The sequence below is a fragment of the Nannospalax galili genome, unplaced genomic scaffold (assembly GCF_000622305.1).
Source record: "Nannospalax galili isolate Female #2095 unplaced genomic scaffold, S.galili_v1.0 scaffold1097, whole genome shotgun sequence".
Lineage (NCBI taxonomy): Eukaryota > Metazoa > Chordata > Mammalia > Rodentia > Spalacidae > Nannospalax > Nannospalax galili.
Window position 1 is genome coordinate 1,696,948 of NW_008340640.1, and position 22,093 is coordinate 1,719,040.

The window sequence follows — 22,093 nt, forward strand, 5'->3', positions numbered from 1 at the left end:
TGCTGTCTTTTCACCTCTTCAGAGCCTCACACCAAAATGTCAAACATTTTAATGACTAACTTTTCATGTATCCAAAGACTTTGAAGATAATCTTAAAGGGACATATAATTTATTCATTTATTTTTAATTTTTTTTATTGACACAGGGTCTTGGTTTGTACCTTACACTGTCCTGGAGCTCACAATCCTACCTCTACCTTTTGACTGCTGAGATTACAGATATGTGCCACCATGCCTCAATCATGACACTTCTTGCATGGTTCCTAGAGTAGGAACTTCATAGTTGCAGAAAGGAGGATGTTCCTTTTCCCCTTTTACCAGGAGATGAAAGGAGAAGAAAGAGACGTTATCACTTAGCTGGTAAAGAGGTTTGATTTAGGAAGATGACAAAGTTCTGGACAGCTGGTGACAGATGTCATAATATGAAGTTACTAAAATGCCACCACCGATACACTTAAAATGATTAAAGATGCACATTTTATGTCATACGTGTTTTGCTTCACTTAAACACATGTGTCATTCAATTGCTCTGAGACTTGTCACTGAAATCTGATAGGGAATGTCTCTGGAGACATTTTGTTTCTCTGACAGTAACATTTCACAATTTCAAAAGCTATTTAGAAGGTTGGAGAGATGGCTCAGTGGTAAAGAGTACTTGTTGCTCTTAGAGGACCCAGGTTCAGTTCTTAGCACTCACGTAATAGGTCACAACCACCTGTAATTCCAGATCCAGAGGATCCGATGACCTCTTCTGGTCTCCTTGGGCACCAGGCATGTATGTGGTATACACACAAAATATTTAGACAAAACAGTCATACACATAAAATAAAAATTAACTTTAAAAATCTAGACCCCCAGGTAAGATAACAGACTAGAAGCCACCTCTATGTGATCTGGTGAGGAAGTGTCAGGATAAGACAGACAGACCCTATTCCAAAACAAGACAGGACAGCTGAAAAGCACAGAGAAACAGACTGCTGATTCAGTCAGAAAACGTACACCAAACCAGCACAGACCCAGCAGCACAGCTCCCTGGCAAAAGGCAAACGAGGCCATCTTGGCAGTTTAACCTACAGGACAAGCCCACGGCTCGGACAGGCCTCAAATCTGGGTGAAAGTTTTGCTGAGACAGTGACTTCTCTGGTAGGCTGGTCACCAGTGAACTCCCATCTTGACACGGATACCTATTGCCTATAATTAAAATATGCTGGGAGCCTGAGAACAAGAAACAATCACAAGTCAGGGAGCCTGAATTCATTCTGCTGTGAGACAGCAGCTGGAAGGATGTGTAGAGAACAAGAGAAAATCATGCCCACAAGCCAAAACATGCAGACATCCATCAGCTGGTTCAGCCCCAAAAGTGAGAGATACACAGGGAGAGATAGCCCCACCTTTGACAGCCTCATTAACTGAGAGTAACTCTGGACTTTGATAACCTGAGTCTGAGGTCAGAAGGTGGATGAACTTGGAGAGATAAGATTCAGGGCTGTAGAGTCCCAGAACTCTGAAGCTCCAGTAAACTTAATGCACAGTCACATATCTCCAGCAGGATTAATATTTACAAGCTTACAAAGCACTGAAGATAGGTCATCGGCCTATACAAACCTCACTGCTGTAGTCTCTTCCTCCCTCTACTTCGAGACAGCCCCCAGCTAGAATACTAGCCACTGTAAGGGATAAGAACAGGGGAGTACTGGAAAGGTGGGGAAATCTGCACAGCCACAGTCAGCAAAACTAAGAATGGGGAGAAGCGGCCCCTGGAACACAAAGGAGGGGAACTAATTAAGACAGCACTAGACAGCACAAGTAGACACCGGACCCTTGTCCGACCTTGTCCAACACAAACACAACACCAGCATAAACCATAAGACAGACAAGCGTTTCCAAGTCCAATCAACACTCCGTCCCCCATATGTAATTTATAGTCTCCAATTCTCAACAACCTAGAAAGCCAGTCCAAAGTTCCATCTCGTTTTTCCTTCCTTCCCTGCTCCGTCTTTCTTTCCTTCCCTTTCTTTCTTTCCTTCTTTTTCTTTCTTTCTTTCTTTCTTTCTTTCTTTCATCTTTCTTTCCTTCCCTTTCTTTCTTTCCTTCTTTCTTTCTTTCTTTCTTTCTTTCTACTATTCTTTAGCTATTTTATTTTACAGGATCTAAAAAATGTTTCCATCTTTTATTTTACTTAATATACTCATCTAATTTTTTTAAGTAGGGCAATCTTTTTATCTTTTTTTGCCCCATGTTTCTCCCTTTTTCTTTTTATTACACATTTAGTACTATTTTGACTTTATCTTATTGGTTACTTAAAATTTTTAAAGGTCTTTAATGTTTTCACTTTTTGTTCCTCTTCTTACATTTATCTAATTTTTGCAACAAAGCTTTTCATTATTAGGAAATCTTTTTTTCTGATTTTCTCTTCCATTTTATTATTTTTTTTCACATTTCTTCTCCACCTCTTACCTACTTTTCCTTTTTCAATCTGACTTTGCTTCTCCTTTTACCTCATCATTTACTATCTCCACACTTAGTCTAAATAATTTTTAACTCCATAGCCCACTACATAGTTTGCCAGTTTCTGTTTTATGGTCACCAATGATGTATTAGCAGCTTTAATCAACTTAAAGTTTATTTCTGTATCTTGTACAGCTTCATGTTGCTAATGTGACAACAGTTTTCTCTCTCCACTCTGTGTGGTACCGGAAACTAAGCCTTCAATAGCCAGCTGCTCAATAAGATCCATAAATACAGCTGGGAAGGATATATATCCAAATGAGCATTCGTGCAAACTGCAACACAGAAACACACAGAGAACAAAGAAAAAGAAAACCCATGAAAAAGCAAGGCCACGTGATTCTTTCAGAAAACCAGCTATTCAGCTACTGAAATCATATACACGCACCGGAATGGGTCAAAACCAGAAGATTTCAAAAGATGACTTATAAAAAAAATACCAGTGATCTCAAAGAAGTTATAAATAAACAGATAAAATTAAGTAAAGGAATCAATCCAGAACCTGGAGAAAAAGAAAGGAAGATAAAGAAAATCAGCAGTATGTATAAAAGTCAGAAACACAAGAGAAATTCAGCATAAAAACTGAAGAAAACAGAAATGTTGGAAATGAAAAGCTCAAAAAAACAAATAAAAATTTAATTAAAAAGCATCTCAATAGACCCAAACAAACAAAAGAGAAAGAAATAAGGCATAAGGTTCAGGAAACACTACATGTAAATATTGATAAGGAAAATTAATACATAAACAAGCACTACCATAAATTCCAGCAACCCTGGGAATATGATCAGGAGAAAAACCTAAGAATCACAGGATAAAAGGAAGGAGCTAAGAATAAAAACTGAAGCTGTAGAGAATCAATTCAGCGACACTATAATGGAAATTGTCCCAAACACAGAGGAAGAAATGAACATCAATAATTAAGACTCATTTAGAACCCCAATCAGACATGACCTCTCCATGACATATTTAGAATCAAGACATCAAAAATACAAAGAGTATTAAAACCTGTAAAGGGGGGGACTAATAGCTCACCTATAAAGGCAAACACATCAACCACCAGATCCCTTAGAGCAGCTCTAAAAGCCAAGCGTGGAATGATATATTTCAAGCCGCAAATAAAATAACTACAAACCAACTCCTATAACTAGCAAAGCTATCTTTTACAACTAATAGAGAAATAAAGGCCATTTCAGGACAAGAACACACTACAGAGAAAAGAAGAGAACCCTAATCACAAGAGCACAGGAAAGAATCAATCACATGAAAAGAATAGATCAACAAAGGAGAGCTAGGAAGGAATCTATCATGTTCAACACGGAAAACCAGAAGTGCTTAAGACTAACAGGATAAAAAGAAAAGAGCAAACAATCATCTATGCAACCAGATAAACCAAGAGAGCCAGAGGAGTGAGCAAATCTCCATAAATTCTCATTTTAAATATAAACAGCCTGGACTCACCAATACAAAGACATCCACAGTGAGTTTCACAGCTGCAGCAGTGCACGCTGCCCCCGGAGAGTGTAAGGATTCCATTTGCCCTATATGCTCACTAGCATTTGTTGCTTTTTGTTTTCTTGACAACAGGCATTATGACTGGTGTGCAGAATTCAACAGAGCAACTTCAGAACTCAAGCATGCATATATACTTGCCCTACATGCTCACTAGCATTTGTTGCTTTCTGTTTTCTTGACAACAGGCATTATGACTGGTGTGTAGAATTCAACAGAGCAACTTCAGAACTCAAGCATGCATATATATATATATCAAATGGACTTAACGTAATAGTTACACAGCACCCCCAACTAACAAACAGAGAACACATTCTCAGCAGCCCACAGACCCCTCTGTAAAACAGACCACATTCTAGATCACTGAACATGTCTCAATAAATACAAAATTATCTAAAAGAATTTCTTCTATCTCATTAAATCATAGTGGAATAAATCAAGAGAAACGCCAGTAGTAATTAGACAGTGAAAATTACACTCCTGAATGCCAGTTGCCAAGGAAGAAATGAGATAAGAGATTTAAAAATTCTTAACATCAAATTAAAATAAAAACACAACTAATTGGAACTTTTGAGAAAAGTTTGTAATTGTGAGTGCTCACATTAAAAAATTACAATGAACTTAAATAAGTAATTTAATGATAAACCTTAAGGACTTAGGAAAAGAACAAGCCAAACTCAAAAGCAGCAGACAACAGAAAATAATAAAGACAGGGACAGAAATTAATGAAATGAAAACTAAAATAACAAAACACAAAATCACTTAAACAAGACTGTAAACCCCTCGCTAAACCAACCAAGAGAGAACATTCAAATTAATAAAATTAGATAGAAAACAGAGAAGTTACATCACAGTTCTATAAAATCCAGAGAATGACTTAGGGAATACTTTGAAGGCACATCCAAAATTACTTGAAAAATCTACAGGAAATGGATAAATTCCTAGACACATATGATCCTCCAAAATTAAATCAATATGGGATAAACAATTTAAATAGATCCATAATAATCAAGACTGGAACAGTAATGAAAAGTCTACCAACAAGGAAAAGCCCAGGATCACATGGATTCATTGTAGAATTCTAACTTTCAAAGAATTAACACCATTACTCTTCAAGCTAGTCCATAAAATAAGGCAAGGGACACTACCAAATTCACTCTATGAAGCCAGAATTACCAGTCACATGAGAACACAAGAAAACTATACCAAGTTCCCTGATAAACACAGATGCAAAAGTTCTCAATAAAAACTTTTTAACCATATCCAAGAACACATTAAGAGTATAGTATGACCAAATTGGTTTCATTCAGGAATATAAAGTTGATTCAAAATATGCAAATAAAAATGTAATACAACATATAAATAGACTTGAAAGCAAAAATCAAGGGACTGGAGAGATGGCTTGGCGATCAGGAGCACATACTGTTCTTGCAGAGGACCCTTAGTATGGTTTTCAGCTTCCACGCTGGGTGATTGATTCATAACCACCTGTAACTCTAGTTCCAGGGAAACTGACTCTTCTGGCCTCTGGGGCACTCCACGCATAAGTTCATACTCATACACAGACACACACATATACATATAACCAAAAATAAAAACAAATCTTAGGGGGAAAAAAGTTAGGAATCTCTTGGTTATCTTACATAAGGAAAAGGCTTTTATTCTTCATGATAAAAATCCTGACAAAGCAAAAATAGAAGACACCCCAGCAAAATAAAGGCTTCATAGGACAAATCTAAGTGATAAGAATCTAAAAGCATTTCCTCTGAAATAAGGAAAAAAATAAGGGCCCTCACTCAATATAGTGCTTTCAGTGTGGGCTACAGCAGTAAGACAAGAGAAGGGATGCAAACAGGGAAAGGTGAAGACAAATTATCCCATTTACAGAGGATATTTAAAAGATTCCAAAGACATCAGGAAACTCTTAGACTGGATTGAAAACTAAGCAAAGTAGCAGCATCCAAATCAACACACACACACACACACACACACACACACACACACACACACACACCCCAAAAACACAAGAACACAAAAAAAAACATATCTTTTATATATAGAAAAAAAAAACACGCGATAACACTCACACATATAAAAACGTGTAGCAAGCAAGCAAAAAAACCTAGCTTTTCTATATAGTAATAAAGAACTTGCTAGGACGCTCATCCATGGAAAATTGCTTCAAAAAAATAAACTAGTAGGAATAAACCTAACGGAGGAGATGAAAGATCTCTACAAAGAAAATTTTAAGACACTGAAGATACTTGAAGACAGCAAAAGATGGAAAGATCTTTCATGTTTATAGATTATGAAAGTGACTGTATTACTGAATGCAATCTTCAGATTCAATACAATCTCCATCAAAATTCTAGAGACTTTCTTCATAGAACTAGAAAAAAATCCTAAAATTAATATGGAAGCAAGAGAAAAACAACCAAATGTCCAAAGCAACCTTAGGCATAAAGACCAGTGCGATCTAGCAGTATCACATACCTAATCTCAAATTACTCTACAAAGTCATAGTAACAAAAGCAGCAGAATGCTGGCCCAGAAGCAGGCAAGTCAAGTTGTGCAGTGGATTCTAACAGAGGACTCAAAGGTAAGCCCACACAGACACAGCTCCTTCATCTTTCACCAAGGTATCAAAAGCACAGATAGGAAAAAGGACAGTGTCTTCAACGAATGGTGGTACAAACACTGGACATCAACATGCAAAAAGAAACATTAGGTCCACATCTCTCACCATGCACACAATTCAATTCAAAGGCCTTAATGTATAACCGAAAGCTCGGAAGCTGCTACAGGAAAACGGGAATACTTCAAAACACAGGCATAGACAAGGACTTTCTGAAAGGACTCCAGTAACACTGAAAGGAAATCTAAGATAAATGAGATTGCATGAAGTTAAAAGACCTTCTCTACAGCAAAGGAAACAATTACCAAAGTGAGGAGAGAGTTTATGGATATGGGATTGATATCTAGGATCTCTCCCAAACTTTAAAAATTCTCCCCAAATTTGTTTCTCTACCAGTGCTCCTCCCCTAGGTAAACACTATCACCTCACTGCTGGGCTAAAAGATGTCGGATTCCTCTGCTAATACTCCAGTTGGGACTGTCATCAAAATATGTCCCAAGTCCAACAATTTCTGACCACCTCCAATGTGTGCACTCAACCCAAAGAACTACTCCATTCCTATTCCAAAAGACTGCAACAGCCACCCAACTAAGTTCTACTCCTCTTCTAGGGCCTCAAGATCCACCCCACAAACTGCCATTTTCTGCTATAGATATGAACATCTCATTTCTCCATGAAAACATTACAGTGATTTACCACAGTAAAATAAAAAATCTCCCATCCTAGCTTATGACATTCCACTTAGGGCTCCTGGCTATGTACCAACCCCCCACCACACCTGTCTGTGTACCAACCTCCCCACCACTCCTGTCTGTGTACCGACCTCCCCACAACTCCTGTCTGTACTGACCTCCCCACCACTCCTGGCTATGCACCCCCCTTCCTACCATTCTTTTGCTTGTTCATTCTAACTGGGCTGCACTGACTTCACTCAGACAATCTTTGAACATTACAGTCATGCTCCTATTTTTAACTCAAATCACACTGTTTTTTCTGATGTGCATATGTACATTTCCAGGGCACATATAAACTCATTTTGTAAACAGGATAATGATTTAAATTAGTGTAGCAATTATCAGTGTATTGGAGAAACAAAAGTGTTAATAATCAGCTGGCCTACAAGAAAAGATCATTTCCCCTTTGTTCTCGTTCCTTTTTTAGTTTTTCAAGGCCCTCTAGGACTTTTTCATGCCTTCTTTAACCTCTCCTGTTTTACTAACATAAAAACAGCATTCCTCCTTGAGGGCGGCACATAGCCCTCCTTGTTGTAGGAAAAATTAATCAAGTCCCCATCTATTTTGGAGGACTACTTCAGAGAGATAATCAAGGAAATTGCCTCTATTGGACTGGCCTGTGGCCATGTCTGAGGGGCATCTTCTTGATGAGTGATGTGGGAGGGCCCAGCCCACTGTGGGTGGTGCCACCCCTGGGCAGGTGGTCCTGTGTTGCATAAGAAAGCAGGCTGAGCAGGGGCCAAGAGAGCAAGCCTGTAAGCAGCGTTCCTCCATGGCCTGTGCTCTAGTTCCTGCCTCCAGGTTCCTGCCCTGAGTTCTTACCTTGGGCTCCCGGATAAACTGTGACCTGGGAGTTGTAAGCTGAATAAATCCTTTCCTCCCAAGTTGGTATTGGTCAGAGTGTTCTGTCACAGCAATGAAGAAACAAACTAGGACACCCTTCAATGGCCTCTTTTTATGTTTTCAGGAAAAACCACTATAATGACGATTCAGGCTATCTATAAAATTCAATTTCAGGTTCTTATAGTTTAAAATACTAAAATAAAATCAGCACTCATTCTGAAAGTAATGCTGGCTTTATGGATGCACTGGGGAAAAGAAGATCTGGGAGTTCTCTCAGTTGTTTTAAAATATCTAGCTAGATAACAGGTAACAGTATCTATACATTAACCATAATCTTTCTTTTAACAAAAAGACTTAACTTCACTCACCTGATTATCATTATTTAAACAATCTTCAAGAACCTCTTTAATGCACGTTTCCCTTGAACTCTGTTGAGGACTGTCATCAGCATTAACAGGGACAGGAGATTTGCTAAGCAGAATTTAAGGGATACAAACAGTAAATAAGTTTCTAAATTCAAAAAATATAGAGACTATATAATTTAAGAATTTTCATTTAAAAACAAGTAAGGCTGGAGAGACGGCTCAGGGGTAAGACTGTGTACTACCTTGCAGAGGACCCAAGTTAAATTCCCAGCATCCTCATCTACTGGCTCACAATCACCAGTAATTCCAGCTCCAGGGGAGGCAATGTGTGCACAAACCCACACATAAATACATAATTACAAATTAAAATAAAATCTTTTTTTAAGAGTTGTATCCAAAAAATAGCCATCATGGGTATGGCTTATGTTAAAGCTGTATAACCCCATTTTGTTCCTAAGTGGATATTGGAATTCAGACGCTCCATCCCTTTGCTTCTTCCTTCAAGCTTCAAAAAAAAATTATGTATATATAAAAATTATATACTACATATATAAATTATATATATATAGGCATTATTCCTCAACTATGGAACAGCTCCAAAGGTTCATTTGTTTGAAACTGTATTGTTCCAAGTACATACTGTGAGAGCTGGGAGCCCAAGACAGTGGTAGAGCCTATGCCTAACCACAGCACCATGAACACACACCAAAAAGTTACCTATCTAGTGATAATCGAAAATCCACTCACTTCTAGGAGATTTTACTTCACTGGCAGTTGTATGTTCCCCCACTTCAGGCATCAGTAAACACTCTACTCCAGAACTGGTTTTAACATTGAAGACAGCTTACACCAAGGAAAAGGTTAATTTTAAAATCAAATTTCTAACTGAAAATTCTAGTCCCAGTGCCACTACCATATGATCTTAGGTCATTTACTTGCCTAACCTTGATTATCTTCACTTGTTATCCCCTTATCTCACAGAAGTACTGCAAAAGTAACTAGTGCTTTATGTACGTGAAATAGATCACAGACACTGGACAGATATTCATTTATTTTCTGATGGAGTAGTAGAAAAGGGGTATTCCTGGTAAAAACAGCGGTCCGCAAATCAAATTCTATTCATCACAGAATTACATGAATTCACCCTATTTCTCTATATATCATTATAAGGTCTGTTTTTAACTTAAAAACACAATATCCAAGAATCTTTCTATATCATGTAAACATTACACACCAATAGTTTTCTTAGGAAGAAGCACTTCTTTGTTGACATAATTTGCTATAAGCTTTTTCTCAGTCTATGTAGTCTTTTTCCAATCTGCTTAACAGTTTTAAGTATCAACCAAAAATAGGTACAGAGTCACAAAGAGGTTTACTACATGTTTTTATTTTTATACTTTTTGGAATTTTCACAAAGTTTTAAATAATAGTTCATTTTAATTATGCTTATTTTAATTGCTTTTTCTTGATGTGTGTGTGTGTGTGTGTGTGTGTGTGTGTGTGTGTGTGTTCAGGGGCCTGTGGAAGCCAAAGTCAAGGTCAGATGTATTCCTCTATCATTCTCTACCTTAGTTTTTGAGGATCTCTTTCTGAACCCGAGCTCACCAATTCACCAATAAACTCCAGGGATCCTCTTCTTTCCACCTTCTAAAGCACTTGGGGTTACAGGCACACACCATGCCTAGCTTTTTTTTTTAATTTTTTTATGTGTATTTCATACAGAACATCCCTAACAATCTTATTCATCTTTATACTCCCATCCCAAATGGCACCCTCCATATCGCCCCCCACTGGAGCCCATATACTCTGTCATCCCTATTACTGTCCACTGTTGTCAATGTCCCCCAGCAGTTCCCCAGTTCCACTGAGTCTAGTCAGCCTATCTAGAGTCCCTGGTTTTAGGAAGATCAGCTCTTCCTTATCTAGTAGCAATCAGTTGCCAACATCCCTTTAGATAACATTGGGGTCTGCTGTTCAATTTCCCAGTTCTATGCTGAGTAACTGTCTGAGAGTCTCTTGGGCCACCCTGGCTAACAACTCAAAGGAAGTTATCTGTCTGGCATTGTTTCTTGTTATGTGGCCTTTAGCTATACACATGGACTCTTAAAGAAATACACTGATTACTTTCATCTTTGGTTATACTTTCCTTTGGGGTTTTTAAGATCATACAGTTGGCCCAGATTAACAAATTTATTTTTACTGTTAAGGTCGTTTGAGAATCTGTTCCTCGGGGGTCACATGGGCTTGGGAGGGGCCTCTGGTTCCTTTCTTTTAGCAGTTCCATCTATGTGAAGATAAGTCAAAGGTCCTGCTCAACTTTGCTTTTTATAAGGGTGCTACAGAGCCCACCTCAGGCCCTTTTGCTTGCACAGCAAACACTTCACCAATGGCGCCATCTCTCCAGGATTTGTGTTGTGTTTGAGAGTACTGCTTTACTGCTTTCTAGTCCACTATGCTTCATCCTGGAGTAATAACGTGTCAGTCTTACACTAAGATCTGTGTGCTCTTCTCAGCAACCTGTCTTTACTCTTGTCTACAGAGAATATGAGTCAGCTCTTCAAAAAGGAGATTTTGGGTGCAAGTTCTGAGTCAAATCACTGGTATTAATTATTCAAAGCACAAGTTTTATGACCTAACTGAAAACACATGCAGTAAATACATTCAAAAATTCTACTCTTAATCATCTCATTTTGCTACATTTACTAAAACAAAGACCAAATGATTAAGAAATAAGAAAGGTAAAAGAAGTTAAACATTAAACATTGAGTTAGTTATAAATTCTTTTTTAAAAGATTTTTTTGTTATTATTTTATGTGTATGTGTGTACTGCCTGCATGTATGAAAGTGCACCCATGTCATACAATGCCCACAGAGGTCAGAAGAGGCTATTGGATCCCCTGGGACTGGAGTTACGGACGGACAGTTGCTAGCTGCCATGTGGGTGCTAAGATTCGAACCTGGGTCTTCAGCAAGAACAACCAGTGTTCTTAACTGCTGAGCCATCTCTCCAGGCCCCATATACTCTTTTCTTTAAAAAAAGATGTTGAAATAACTTGAGAAAACTAAAAGAAAATTAAGTTTTATGAGCAATCATCACTACCCAATTTATGAGAGTTCATCCTTAGTCAGAACCTATTCTAATTGCTTTCATGTTCTAATAAATTGAATTCTCTAAACAACCCCCAAAATAACTATTATTTCACCATCTTTCAAATTTATAGAAGTAACTTGCACAGGTCTCAAAGCAAGAAGTAAGAGATGGGGGACAAACTTTAATGATGATCAGTGCTGGTGTTCATATTCAACTGAAAAATAACTGAGAAGGAGGATTGAGAGTTAAAGGCAAGCCTGAACTACAGGCATGACCATGTCTCAAAAAAAGAAAATCAATCCAAGAATTATGACTCTGTCAAAAGCAGAGTATTTTAGACAACAGAAGATAATAGATTATTAGAACCTAAGACATGAAATGGTCTTACCAAGACTGTACTATTACAAATGTAATAGCACTTAAAAAAAAAAAAAACTCCCTTAAATAAGCTCCAATTAACACCGTACTCATCATCTTGGGTATGCAAAACTATGTCAAAGAAAGGCTGAGCACACAAATTAGAAAAACCTCTGGAACTGTAATAGACTATATCTAAATAGGTAGTGTCAGGTTGGAGAGATGGCTCAGCAGTTAAGGGCACTGTCTATTCTTGTAGAGGACCTGGGTTCAATTCACAGTACTCACATGATGGCTAACAACCATCTATAACTCCACTTCCAGGAGACCAAACACCCTTTTCTGACGTCCCCAGGCATTGTACAACAAGAGTCTACCTACCTACATGCAAGAAATACACTCAAACACATAAAATAAAAATAATAAATATTTTAAAATGTACTGTCATCTAAGGAAAACAATAACTAAAAGCAAGTCAAAATGTAGATGACAAGAAATGAATAACATTAATTGGTAAGAGAGAATTAACATGTGAAAGTAGTAAGAATCAACTATGCTACTCTATTTGCACAATACTTTTTTTTGCTCCAATCCCTCATAGATATATCAATATTTAATAATAAAATGAAACAAGTAACAAAGAAGTTATGTATTACACTGAAGTATAAGAAACATCTTGTGGAAATAAATGAAAAATGCAACTTAAGCAATATGGAAAGCTATGATCTGCCAATTATTAAGTTGTATGGAAAATAATGCCGATGGTAAAAAAAAAATTTCATTTTGAACACTAACCACTGTCACTTACTTACAAAGTAACAGGAACATTTTCCCATGATCTTTCTGCTTCGAGTTTATCTAGTGAGCAAGGGCTGTCATCCTTGGTCATAGGCTTTGGTAAGTCTTCAGTACACTGCCTGAGATTTTTCTTGGCCTTCAGGATAAGCAACTCAATTTTGTCACCTAATTTTAAAAACAATAAAGAAAACAGAAAGCTCAAAACATTTCACAGTCAACAAGAACTAGTATAATTTGGAATGCACACTTCTACAACAGCAAATTAGGACAAAATGGACAATTTAAGCAAAGAACAAGGAGAAAAGGACTTCTATAGTTTTAAGATGCTATAAAAAGATCATATACATTCTTAAAAATGTGTAACATCAAAAACAAAACAAAATTTCTACATATCATATTAAATTTTAACTTTCTTGGGTTTGAAACACACACACACAAAAAAAAAAAAAAACACAAAAACTAAAAACAAAATATTACCACTGAATGGCTTTTGAGATTGTCCTGGGAGAAACGGATTCTCACACTGACATTGAGTGTGCTCAGTATCATATTTATATTCATTAACTAATTCTTTACCCTCTCTGAAAGAATCTGTAAAATTTGAAGGTTCAAAAGAATATTCGAAACAATCGACTTTATCTGTAAGCTGAGAAGTTCTTTGTGTCTGGTGACTAAGTATAGGGGAATATTCATCTTCTTTGAATAATTTATAAGCCCTTTGACTATCTGCATCAGGTAGCAAGTCTTTATTATGGAGCCAAATTGGATATTTAAAATCAGGTATACTGGTTACCCCTGAAACATTAAGATCAGATTTCTGGCTAGTGAGCCATCTTGGATAATTTTTTTCAGCACTGTGCTCTGAACTGTCCTTGAAAGATGATTCCTTGGGAAATGACAAAGATGATTCCAAAACACATTTACTATTTCTATTCATAAGCTTTGGAGTTCTGGGCCCACCACATTTCTTTCCATTTACATGTGTATATACATCAAAAGTGACTAAGTTATCTTTGCTCATGGGAGTAGAGGATACATGAAAATTCAGATTCTTTTTAATGTCCGATGAATCCAATCTTCCAAAGTATTTCTTGTTTTTCTTGCTTGGCCGATAACCAGATCTAACATGAGTGAAAGAAAAGGATCCATCTGCTGGCAGTCTTAACAAATCATCCGTTGTTAGGCTAATGGAGTCCATATCATTAATAATCTCTCTTCTATAGGACAAGGAGTGTGAGTGCTGTCTGTGATCAAGATTCTCAAAAGCTGAAAACAAAGCACAGTTCTGTTTATTTCCTTTAATGTATATAAATAGAACAGTCAACAGTTAAACAGAACTAAGAATTTAAGAATCTTTTTGGTACTTTCCTCTCATTACTAAAGTTTTGATTAGACATATTAAATGTATAGAGTACTAAAATAAAACTTGTTTTCTCCTACCTGTTGAATTTGTGTTCTCTAATTTACTGTTTCTTAATTTTCTCCATGCAGACAATCCTAATGTTAATACAATCACATTAATATTGGTCACCGAATATTGGCTATAGCAGAGGACAAAATATGCTATTAAACTAGGTGGAAAATAATTTCCTTTCTTGCCTAGTCAGCCTACAATGGCATGGTTACACACAGAGAACAGATGGTCTAATTCTCTTCTAGAATGTATCACCCATATCCTTCCAGGAGTTGAATACAATCTTTCCCCATTCTAGAAGAATTCCGTAAGTGTTCAGTAGGGTGGTTCAGATTATCAGCAACTGGTTTTTTTCCAGATTTGTCTTCATGACAGCTTTACCAAGGACAAACTCTTGGTATATTGTGATCATTCTTCCATAGAATTAATTCTGTAAGTGCTCAGTAGCATATTTAGGCATCAGCTTGTTTACAAATGCTAAGACCATAATATCAATGATCTTTCCATTATGCTACAGAAAAAAAAAATGTCTTAAGGGTTTAGGATCAGCCACCTGCTATTAATTACATTCACCGGTGTCCTCTCTGAGGTGAAAAGAAAGTCTTAGCTAAAATATCCTGGGAACCAGACAATACAGAGTTTTACAAAATACCAAGTTTTCAATATTGTACAAGTTATTTTTATTCCAAAATAACAAAAAGTCAAACTTTATGAGGCACATCTCTCAAATATCTTCAACCACTAGACATAAAAGAATGTAAGAAAGGATAAAAGGCCAAAGCATACCATTGCTTGGTTTGTGCTTATAGCTGGAAAATCGTGGCACGGTAACAGAACCTTTGCTGGTATCTATTTTGCCAGTGCTTGTGGCAGGATGTACTCTGCTTAGATCGAAATCATGAATGTAGGCCTGCAGAGCCTCAGAAGCAGAGCGGTAGAGCTTGCCCTTCAACCAAAAAGAGTCGTCAGAATTGGAGGAACCACCACCACTCAGGCTGCAGCTTGCCAGGAGAGAAGACACTGAAGAGGCCCGAGAACAAACTCTGTGCTTTGTGCTTGATTTTGCCATGGCTTTCTCAGAAAGAGTTACTCATTTCCATTAAAAACTAGAATCCAAAAACAAAAAGTGGCAGTGCCATGAACAATGACTATCTGCAATAAACTATCGAATATGTAAACATTTCTCATTGATAATTATCTACAGTAGATATTCCTATTTAAGCACTGAAATTTCCTATTATCTTTATTGTTAATCGCTTCGTTAATGACTTAGAAAATATTTCTTGAATACCTATTATGTGTCTGGAAATATGTATACAAAAAATTACCTGAGCATATACATGGGAAAACTAAGGGAAAAGGTGCTCACTTTGTTTAACATCTTAACAACTACTGATGGACGGTATTTTTATTATGGTGATATATTCTATGATATCACAAGACTTAACACTTTCCGGTATTTTGTAAGCCAACTGCCATGCCCAACAGATAGAAAGCAGTCAATAGATTCTTTTTTAAGCCCTCAACTAAGGTGAGAAGGAGGCAAGAAGGAACCGGGAAGAGCATCTCTTTCAATGCTCCGAGCACCAATACGAACTTTAGCAACTCCTTCCCCCAAATAACTGGAGAGAACAAACTATAAAATTTACCTATGAAGAAATAAACTAAAAATCTTATTTCAGAATGAGCTAACAATACCCCTTCTCCTAAACTAACGGTGTTAATAATCTCTTCCTGACCTTCACTTCTCACACCCTCAGTAGTTCCAATTCTTACACAGCTTCAGCTCAACTATATTTAGCAATAGCAAGGTCTATATTTAAAAACCAGAAATAACAGAATGGAAAGATGCTTTAATAACTCAGGACATGCTGTGACACTCACCAAGAAAGAGTTTTCTGTACTAAAAAGAGGATTAAGGCACAGAATATAACACATGCTACAATACTGCAAAGTCAGTATGTTTACTTTGGGGCTATAATTTTAGAAATATTTATGTTATCAACAACTCTCAATTCTGACTTTAAAATACAGCAAATTTTCTAATTAAAGACAGAGGAGCGCTGGAGAGATGGTTCAGTCAGAGGTTTAAGAGAACTGACTACTCTTGCAGATGACCTAAGTCAGTCCTCTTCTGGCTCTCTCCTGGTATCTGCTGACATTGCACACACGTAGTGTACTTACATGTATAAGCATGCAAAACACTTAAACACATAAAATAAAATAATTTTTAATTTGAAAAAACACGGGGATGTAGAGGCTCATGCCTGCAATCCTAGCACTCAGAGGCTAAAGCTGGAGGTCACAGCAAGAGGGGAATATAAGACAAGCCTCACCTGCATTCCTGAAAGGCTCAACATTGAGATGCTTGTAAACAACAGCTGGACAAAGTAGGCTTTACTTATGTTCCTTATCCTTCCTACTAAAATTTAAATTAACTCAAGGAAACCTATTTCTATAGTTTTGCTCGCTTATCAGAACACAAATTAGGGTGCCAAAAAATAAATACAAGGGGCTGGAGAGATGGCTTGGTGGTTAAGAGCACTGGATGCTCTTCCAGGTTCGGTTCCCAGCACTCGTTCTGGCCTCCTCTGCACTATAGGACATGCACTTAGGTACAGGCAGCAAAACACTCATACACATAAAATAATCAAAAAAGTTTTTTAAAGAATACAAAATCTCAACAAGGAAAGCTGTTGGATTTTAACTATCATGAGTAGCTGACACTTATCTCCATTTACCAGGGCCAAAAGAAGATCCATGATTTTTATGGAAAGTTTTCAAGTCTATGCAAAAGTGTAAGAACAGTTCAACATGGCCTGAAGAGATAGCTCAGCAGTTAAGAGCACACTGGCTGCTCTTGCAGACGACCTGGGTTGGTTCCCAGCACCTACGTGGTGGCTAATAATGAAAAGTTTATATCCCTATTTCATTCATCATCACACAATAAATTTGAGAAGCTCTACCTTGAAGAATTTAATGAGTATTATAAAAATCAATACGAACAAGGAAAAAGGAAGAATAGTTTAATAAACACCTATGCACCAATTATCCTTCTTCCAACATTTACTCATATACTTTAATGTTTTAGCCATATCCTCTCCCATTTCCGATTTTGGTCACACGACTACTTCCAATCTTATATAATTTAGGTAAATCTCATACATCTTACCATTCCCTTCGCAAACAATTCAGCTCCAATCTCCAAAATCAAATCCACCGTGCTGAATGATAAAATTAGGGTAAGACATTTCAACTATGTTGATTTCAAAACTGGCTATTCGGTGTCACTAGAGAACACACACGGGATCCGGAGGATAAAAGCACCGAAGTTTAAGAACCCGTGGGAACAGAGGCTGAGACTGCTAGGTGATGAAGCCCACGCTGGCTGCTTCTGCAAAGGGTCCAAGCTGGGCCTGGAGCGCGGCGACTTCCCAAGCCTAGCGCACTGGGTGCAGTGCTCGGACCCGCCTCCGTCCTCCCCGCTTCTCCGGGGTCCCGAGGCCCCTGGGAGCCACGGTCACCGACATGGACTTCGGTGAGCCGCTTCTTTCTACCCGCTGAAACCGCGGGGCCACTCCGTGACATCTCCCGAAAGCTCGGGCCCAGCCTGGCACCCCCGCCCTAGACGCGTCCGGGCCCCACGGCATGCGCAGGAGCGTCCCACGTCCCCACGGTCCCCTCCCGGGAGCGCCCTCCTCCGCCTCGCAGCCGGTCCTCCAGCATCTCCCGGAGCATCTCCCCAGCATCTCCCCGAGCATCTCCCCAGCATCTCCCCGAGCATCTCCCGGAGCATCTCCTGCGGGCCTAACTCACCAGCTGAATCTTCAAAGTGCACACTTGCAGACTGTCCGCCGAAAACTCAAGCCGGGACCCGGCGACATGACAGCCGGACACCGCCCCTTCATGGCCCGCAGGTTCCTGGGCCGTCACAGGCGGGGCGCGGCACCCGCGCAGCCTTTCAAACCGACCCAACATGGCGGCGGCCTACAGGCCGCATGCGCAGTGGCGGGGCGTGGGGGGCGTGAGGAGGAGGGAATTCCAGAGAACAGCTGGGAGTGCAGGGGTGAAAGGGCGCCGTCGCCGTCCCTCCCGGGCGGTTGGGTTTAACCCTCGCCTTCTCCCTGAGCTGGGAGAAGGGGGTTCTAGACTCCATCCACGTCCCACGCCTGTCTCATGTCTATCACTGCCCTGCTCGGCCACTGTGGGAGGGAACAGTGAGTTGGAGAGGCAGACAGTTGCAGTCCCCCTGAGAGCCAGCCACGTAGTTCGACCTTGTCCATCAAGGCATCCCCTCCAAAGACAGGTACCATTTCAGCCAGGAGCGCTCCTCGCACCACTTTCTCCCCTACTTTTTGGGAGGACCTCCAGCCTGCTCCCCATACACAAGGCAGATAACGGACTGGAGAAGGAAGTCAGACCCGCAATGGGATTTAACAAATTCCTTGGGGACCTTGATTCCCAGGGGAGAATGACAGTGACCCAACACGGATTAGGGACCTAGTCGGGCAGCCCAGAAAAAGGGACATTATACACACAGATATAAAGACCTATTAATAACATATGTGAATCTATCCACCAGGCTGGGACAGGATATGAGGTGTGAAGATCTCAGATGCAACCAAATGGTGTACCAAAAAACATGCTATCTCAGTATTGGTTTATGCTCGTGTGACACTGACCCCCATGGGTGATGATGTCCTTCATCTCCATCTGAGTATGTTCTAGTTTGTCCCATGTTTTAAACCATCAGGCAATACAACTACAAGCTTGTTGTCTCGTGTCCTTTCACCCTCTGTAGCCTGCTAAAACTTTACCTATTTCTCTTAGTAAATAAAAATGGCATATGCTATAAAATTTAGTCAATTAAACACACATTTATTGTATAAATGTGAAATGACTTAAAAACAATGACAGTACATGCAGAAAATTATGAGTGGTAAGTGCCAATAACTATGAAATTTAAAAAATTTATGTGTATTGCCTGCTTCTGTGTAAGTCCACCCATGCAGTGCCTACAGAGGTCATATTCTGAGTTAGATGTTTGGTAGCCACCATGTGGGTGATGGGAATTAAACCTGGGTCCTCTGCAAGAGCAGCCAGTGCTCTTAACTGCTGAGCCACTTCTCAAGCCGCATAATTATGAAATATTAGGTAGGCTGCTGATAGAAATAAAAACCTGTGTTTTATATGCTAGGACAAGCCTATGTCAGATCAGGCAAAGACTTAATGGCATGGCCTGAAAAAATTAGATTTTTTAAACTAAATTCCACTTAAATATCTTTTTAACCTACACTTCAAAATAATGCTTAAATATTCTTCATACACTGTATTTTTAAAATTTCTTAGCTTGGGAGTGTAGTTCACAGATAGAGTACTTGCTTAAGGTGGTAAATTCAATCCCCATACTGGAAAAAGTTTCTCAAAGTACCTTTTATTTCCATCTTGGGCATGTGTTTCCTAATCAAGATATAAAGTGTTAATGAAGGACATCATGGAGATGTAAAGGAACTTAACAAATATATTGACCTTAGTTGTGGATCAAAGTAATTTTACTTTCACTTTATTCCCTTACAGGTTGATGGAAATGAAGCACTCCGCCAGAATTTGGGGAAGAGTCTCGATGAGTACTAAAATTCTGAACTAGATTTGTTAGGAAAGGTAAAAAAAAAAACAGGACTCTTTTAGGAAACATGAGGTTAGAGTGTGTTGCACTAAATTTTCTTCCCTTGTCCCTTCTTGAGAGGCTCATATGCCCTCTGAGGCCTCAAGGCTCACAGACTAACATAAAACATTTCAGTTTGGGTTTTGTACCGTTTTATGACATTTGGCAGGGGTGACTTATATGAAATGGCTCTCTATAGCCTTTGTGCCATTCAAGCCTGTCCATAGTCTCCATCAGCTTTCGAGCACCCTGCCCACAGTCCTAAGTGTCCCATCGCGTGTCCTTATAGGATGCTGCAGTTCACCCCTAAGGCCCCATGCTCTCAATCTCACTGCTGTGCTAACTCTCCACAGCTTACTCTCTTCTCCTAGGCAGCTCCACCCCTCTTCCAAGGGTGCTCCTCATCTTGCCCCCAGGCTGGCTTACACTTTTCCAAGGAATAAGTAATTTTCAGGCTACAGTGTGGTATTCTTCTGTTTTTCTAATATAAAAGATAGCACCTAATTATTGTACATTCCTGGGAAACCAAACAAGAGAATATAAATTTATGATCTAACCTGAAGAGTTGTAGGTGAGAACTAAGGAAGTTCTGAATGGTTTGATAATTATGTGTTACGATTTATTAAGGTGCTTAAGGAGGCAATTTTGAAGAACTTTTTAGTGATGTTTTTAAGTGTGTTCATTATAAGAATCCAACCGTATGGATCACTTTGAAAAAAAAAAAAAAACCCTCACTGTTTCAAGCATTTTGCAGTTAACTTTGTGGACTCCATAAGTATTATCCCCTTCCTATAAATGTGAAAATTGATGTTCAAAGGCTAAGAGATTTACCAGCTGGTAGTGCCAAAGGCAGGATTTGATTCTAAATTGGTTTCTACATTCTTTATACTATACCTGCCAGCTCCCCCTAACTGAAAGCTGGTTGATGGACTGAGGAACAAATAAAACTACAGCACTCTGAATGAATTCACAGCACAGTATTTTAACTGCCTTTGCCATACCTACACTGTACTTAGTCCCTTGAGGGCGTTACTGTAAATTTTACCAAAGACTGGGTAGCTTAAATGCAGTAAAAGTTTATTTTCCACAGTTCTGGAGGCTCAAACTGTATGTCTGATCATAAGTATGATCAGAGTACCATCATGATTGGCTTCTTGTGAGGGATGTAGATTGTTACTTTCTAGGTGTGTCCTCACAGGGACAAAGGGGCAAATGAGCTCTCTGTAATCTCTTATAAAGACATTAATCTTGTCCATGAAGTCTCTGCCCTCATGATCTAATCACTTCCCACGACCCTTCCTCCTAAAGCTACCATATTTTAGAATTTCAAACAATTTGAAGGAACAAACCCAGTCTATTACAGTACCAAACTTCAACTATGAGTTTAGCAAATATCTTTAAACTGAATTGCTTTGAGTATGATCCTGTCTGAAGAGGTAACATGAAAGAAAAGATGCCAAAGGAGCAGAGATTTATGAACTTTCCAAGGAGAGAGAGGAATAAGAACAAAGACCATAACAGAGGAAGTTCCTTGGTTGTATTTGAGGAATAGTCAGGAGGCTACTGTGAGAGCTAAGTGGACAAGAAGACTACCAGTAGAAAGTATGTTGGAAGAGGAAGCCAAAGCTCAGATCATAAATGGCAACTGCCATTCATTGTAACAAGATTCATACCAAGAGCACATGATCAAAAAATGACGAGACAATGCCAAGGAACAGGAAGGACATGGGGCTAGAGAGATGGCTCAGTGGTTAAGAACATTGGCTGTTCTTGCAGAGAACCCGGGTTCAAATCCCAACACCCACATGGCAGCTAACAACTGTAACTCCAGTTCCAGGGGATCTGATGCCCTCTTCTGGCCTCCATGGGCATTGCACAACATGGGTGCACTTACATACATGCAGGCAATACAGGCATACACATAAAATAAAAATAAATAGTGCTAGGCATGGTAGTGCGTGCATTTATTTAAAAAGGTAAAAAGGAAACACTTGCCAGGCATGGTAGCACACGCCTTTAATCCCAGCACTCGGGAGGCAGAGGCAGGCAGATCTTTGTGAGTTCAAGGCCAGCCTGGTCTACATAGTAAGTTCCAGGACAGCTGGGGCTACAAGGAGGCCCTGTCTCAAAAATAAAGGAAACACGTTAGAAATAATGATTCAGTGAATGGCTATA

At 39.0% G+C, this 22,093-nt stretch overlaps 2 protein-coding genes across 6 annotated transcripts in view; one reads left to right on the forward strand and one right to left on the reverse strand.

The window, feature by feature from the left end:
* Positions 1-18,261, reverse strand: part of CUNH18orf54 (chromosome unknown C18orf54 homolog) — a 28,544-nt gene extending 10,283 nt beyond the window's left edge. The window contains exons 1-6 of one of the 5 annotated variants that reach the window (XM_008835675.3): positions 18,070-18,206; positions 17,426-17,477; positions 15,040-15,199; positions 13,317-14,105; positions 12,854-13,004; positions 8,597-8,699 (exon numbers count right to left, since the gene is read on the reverse strand). In XM_008835675.3, coding sequence (XP_008833897.1) covers positions 8,597-8,699; positions 12,854-13,004; positions 13,317-14,105; positions 15,040-15,199; positions 17,426-17,428 — 1,206 coding nt within the window. In that variant the 5' untranslated portion in view covers positions 17,429-17,477; positions 18,070-18,206. Of the gene's footprint in view, positions 1-8,596; positions 8,700-12,853; positions 13,005-13,316; positions 14,106-15,039; positions 15,360-17,425; positions 17,478-18,069 lie in introns of all 5 variants that reach the window. The other 4 variants (XM_008835674.3, XM_029564775.1, XM_008835673.3 and 1 more) reach the window with 4 other exon arrangements.
* Positions 18,262-18,476: 215 nt separating this feature from the next.
* Positions 18,477-22,093, forward strand: part of Stard6 (StAR related lipid transfer domain containing 6) — a 33,738-nt gene continuing 30,121 nt past the window's right edge. Inside the window, exons 1-2 of the mRNA XM_008835682.3 lie at positions 18,477-18,559; positions 19,831-19,914. The gene's annotated coding sequence lies outside the window, so the exon portion shown is untranslated. The remainder of the gene's footprint in view (positions 18,560-19,830; positions 19,915-22,093) is intronic.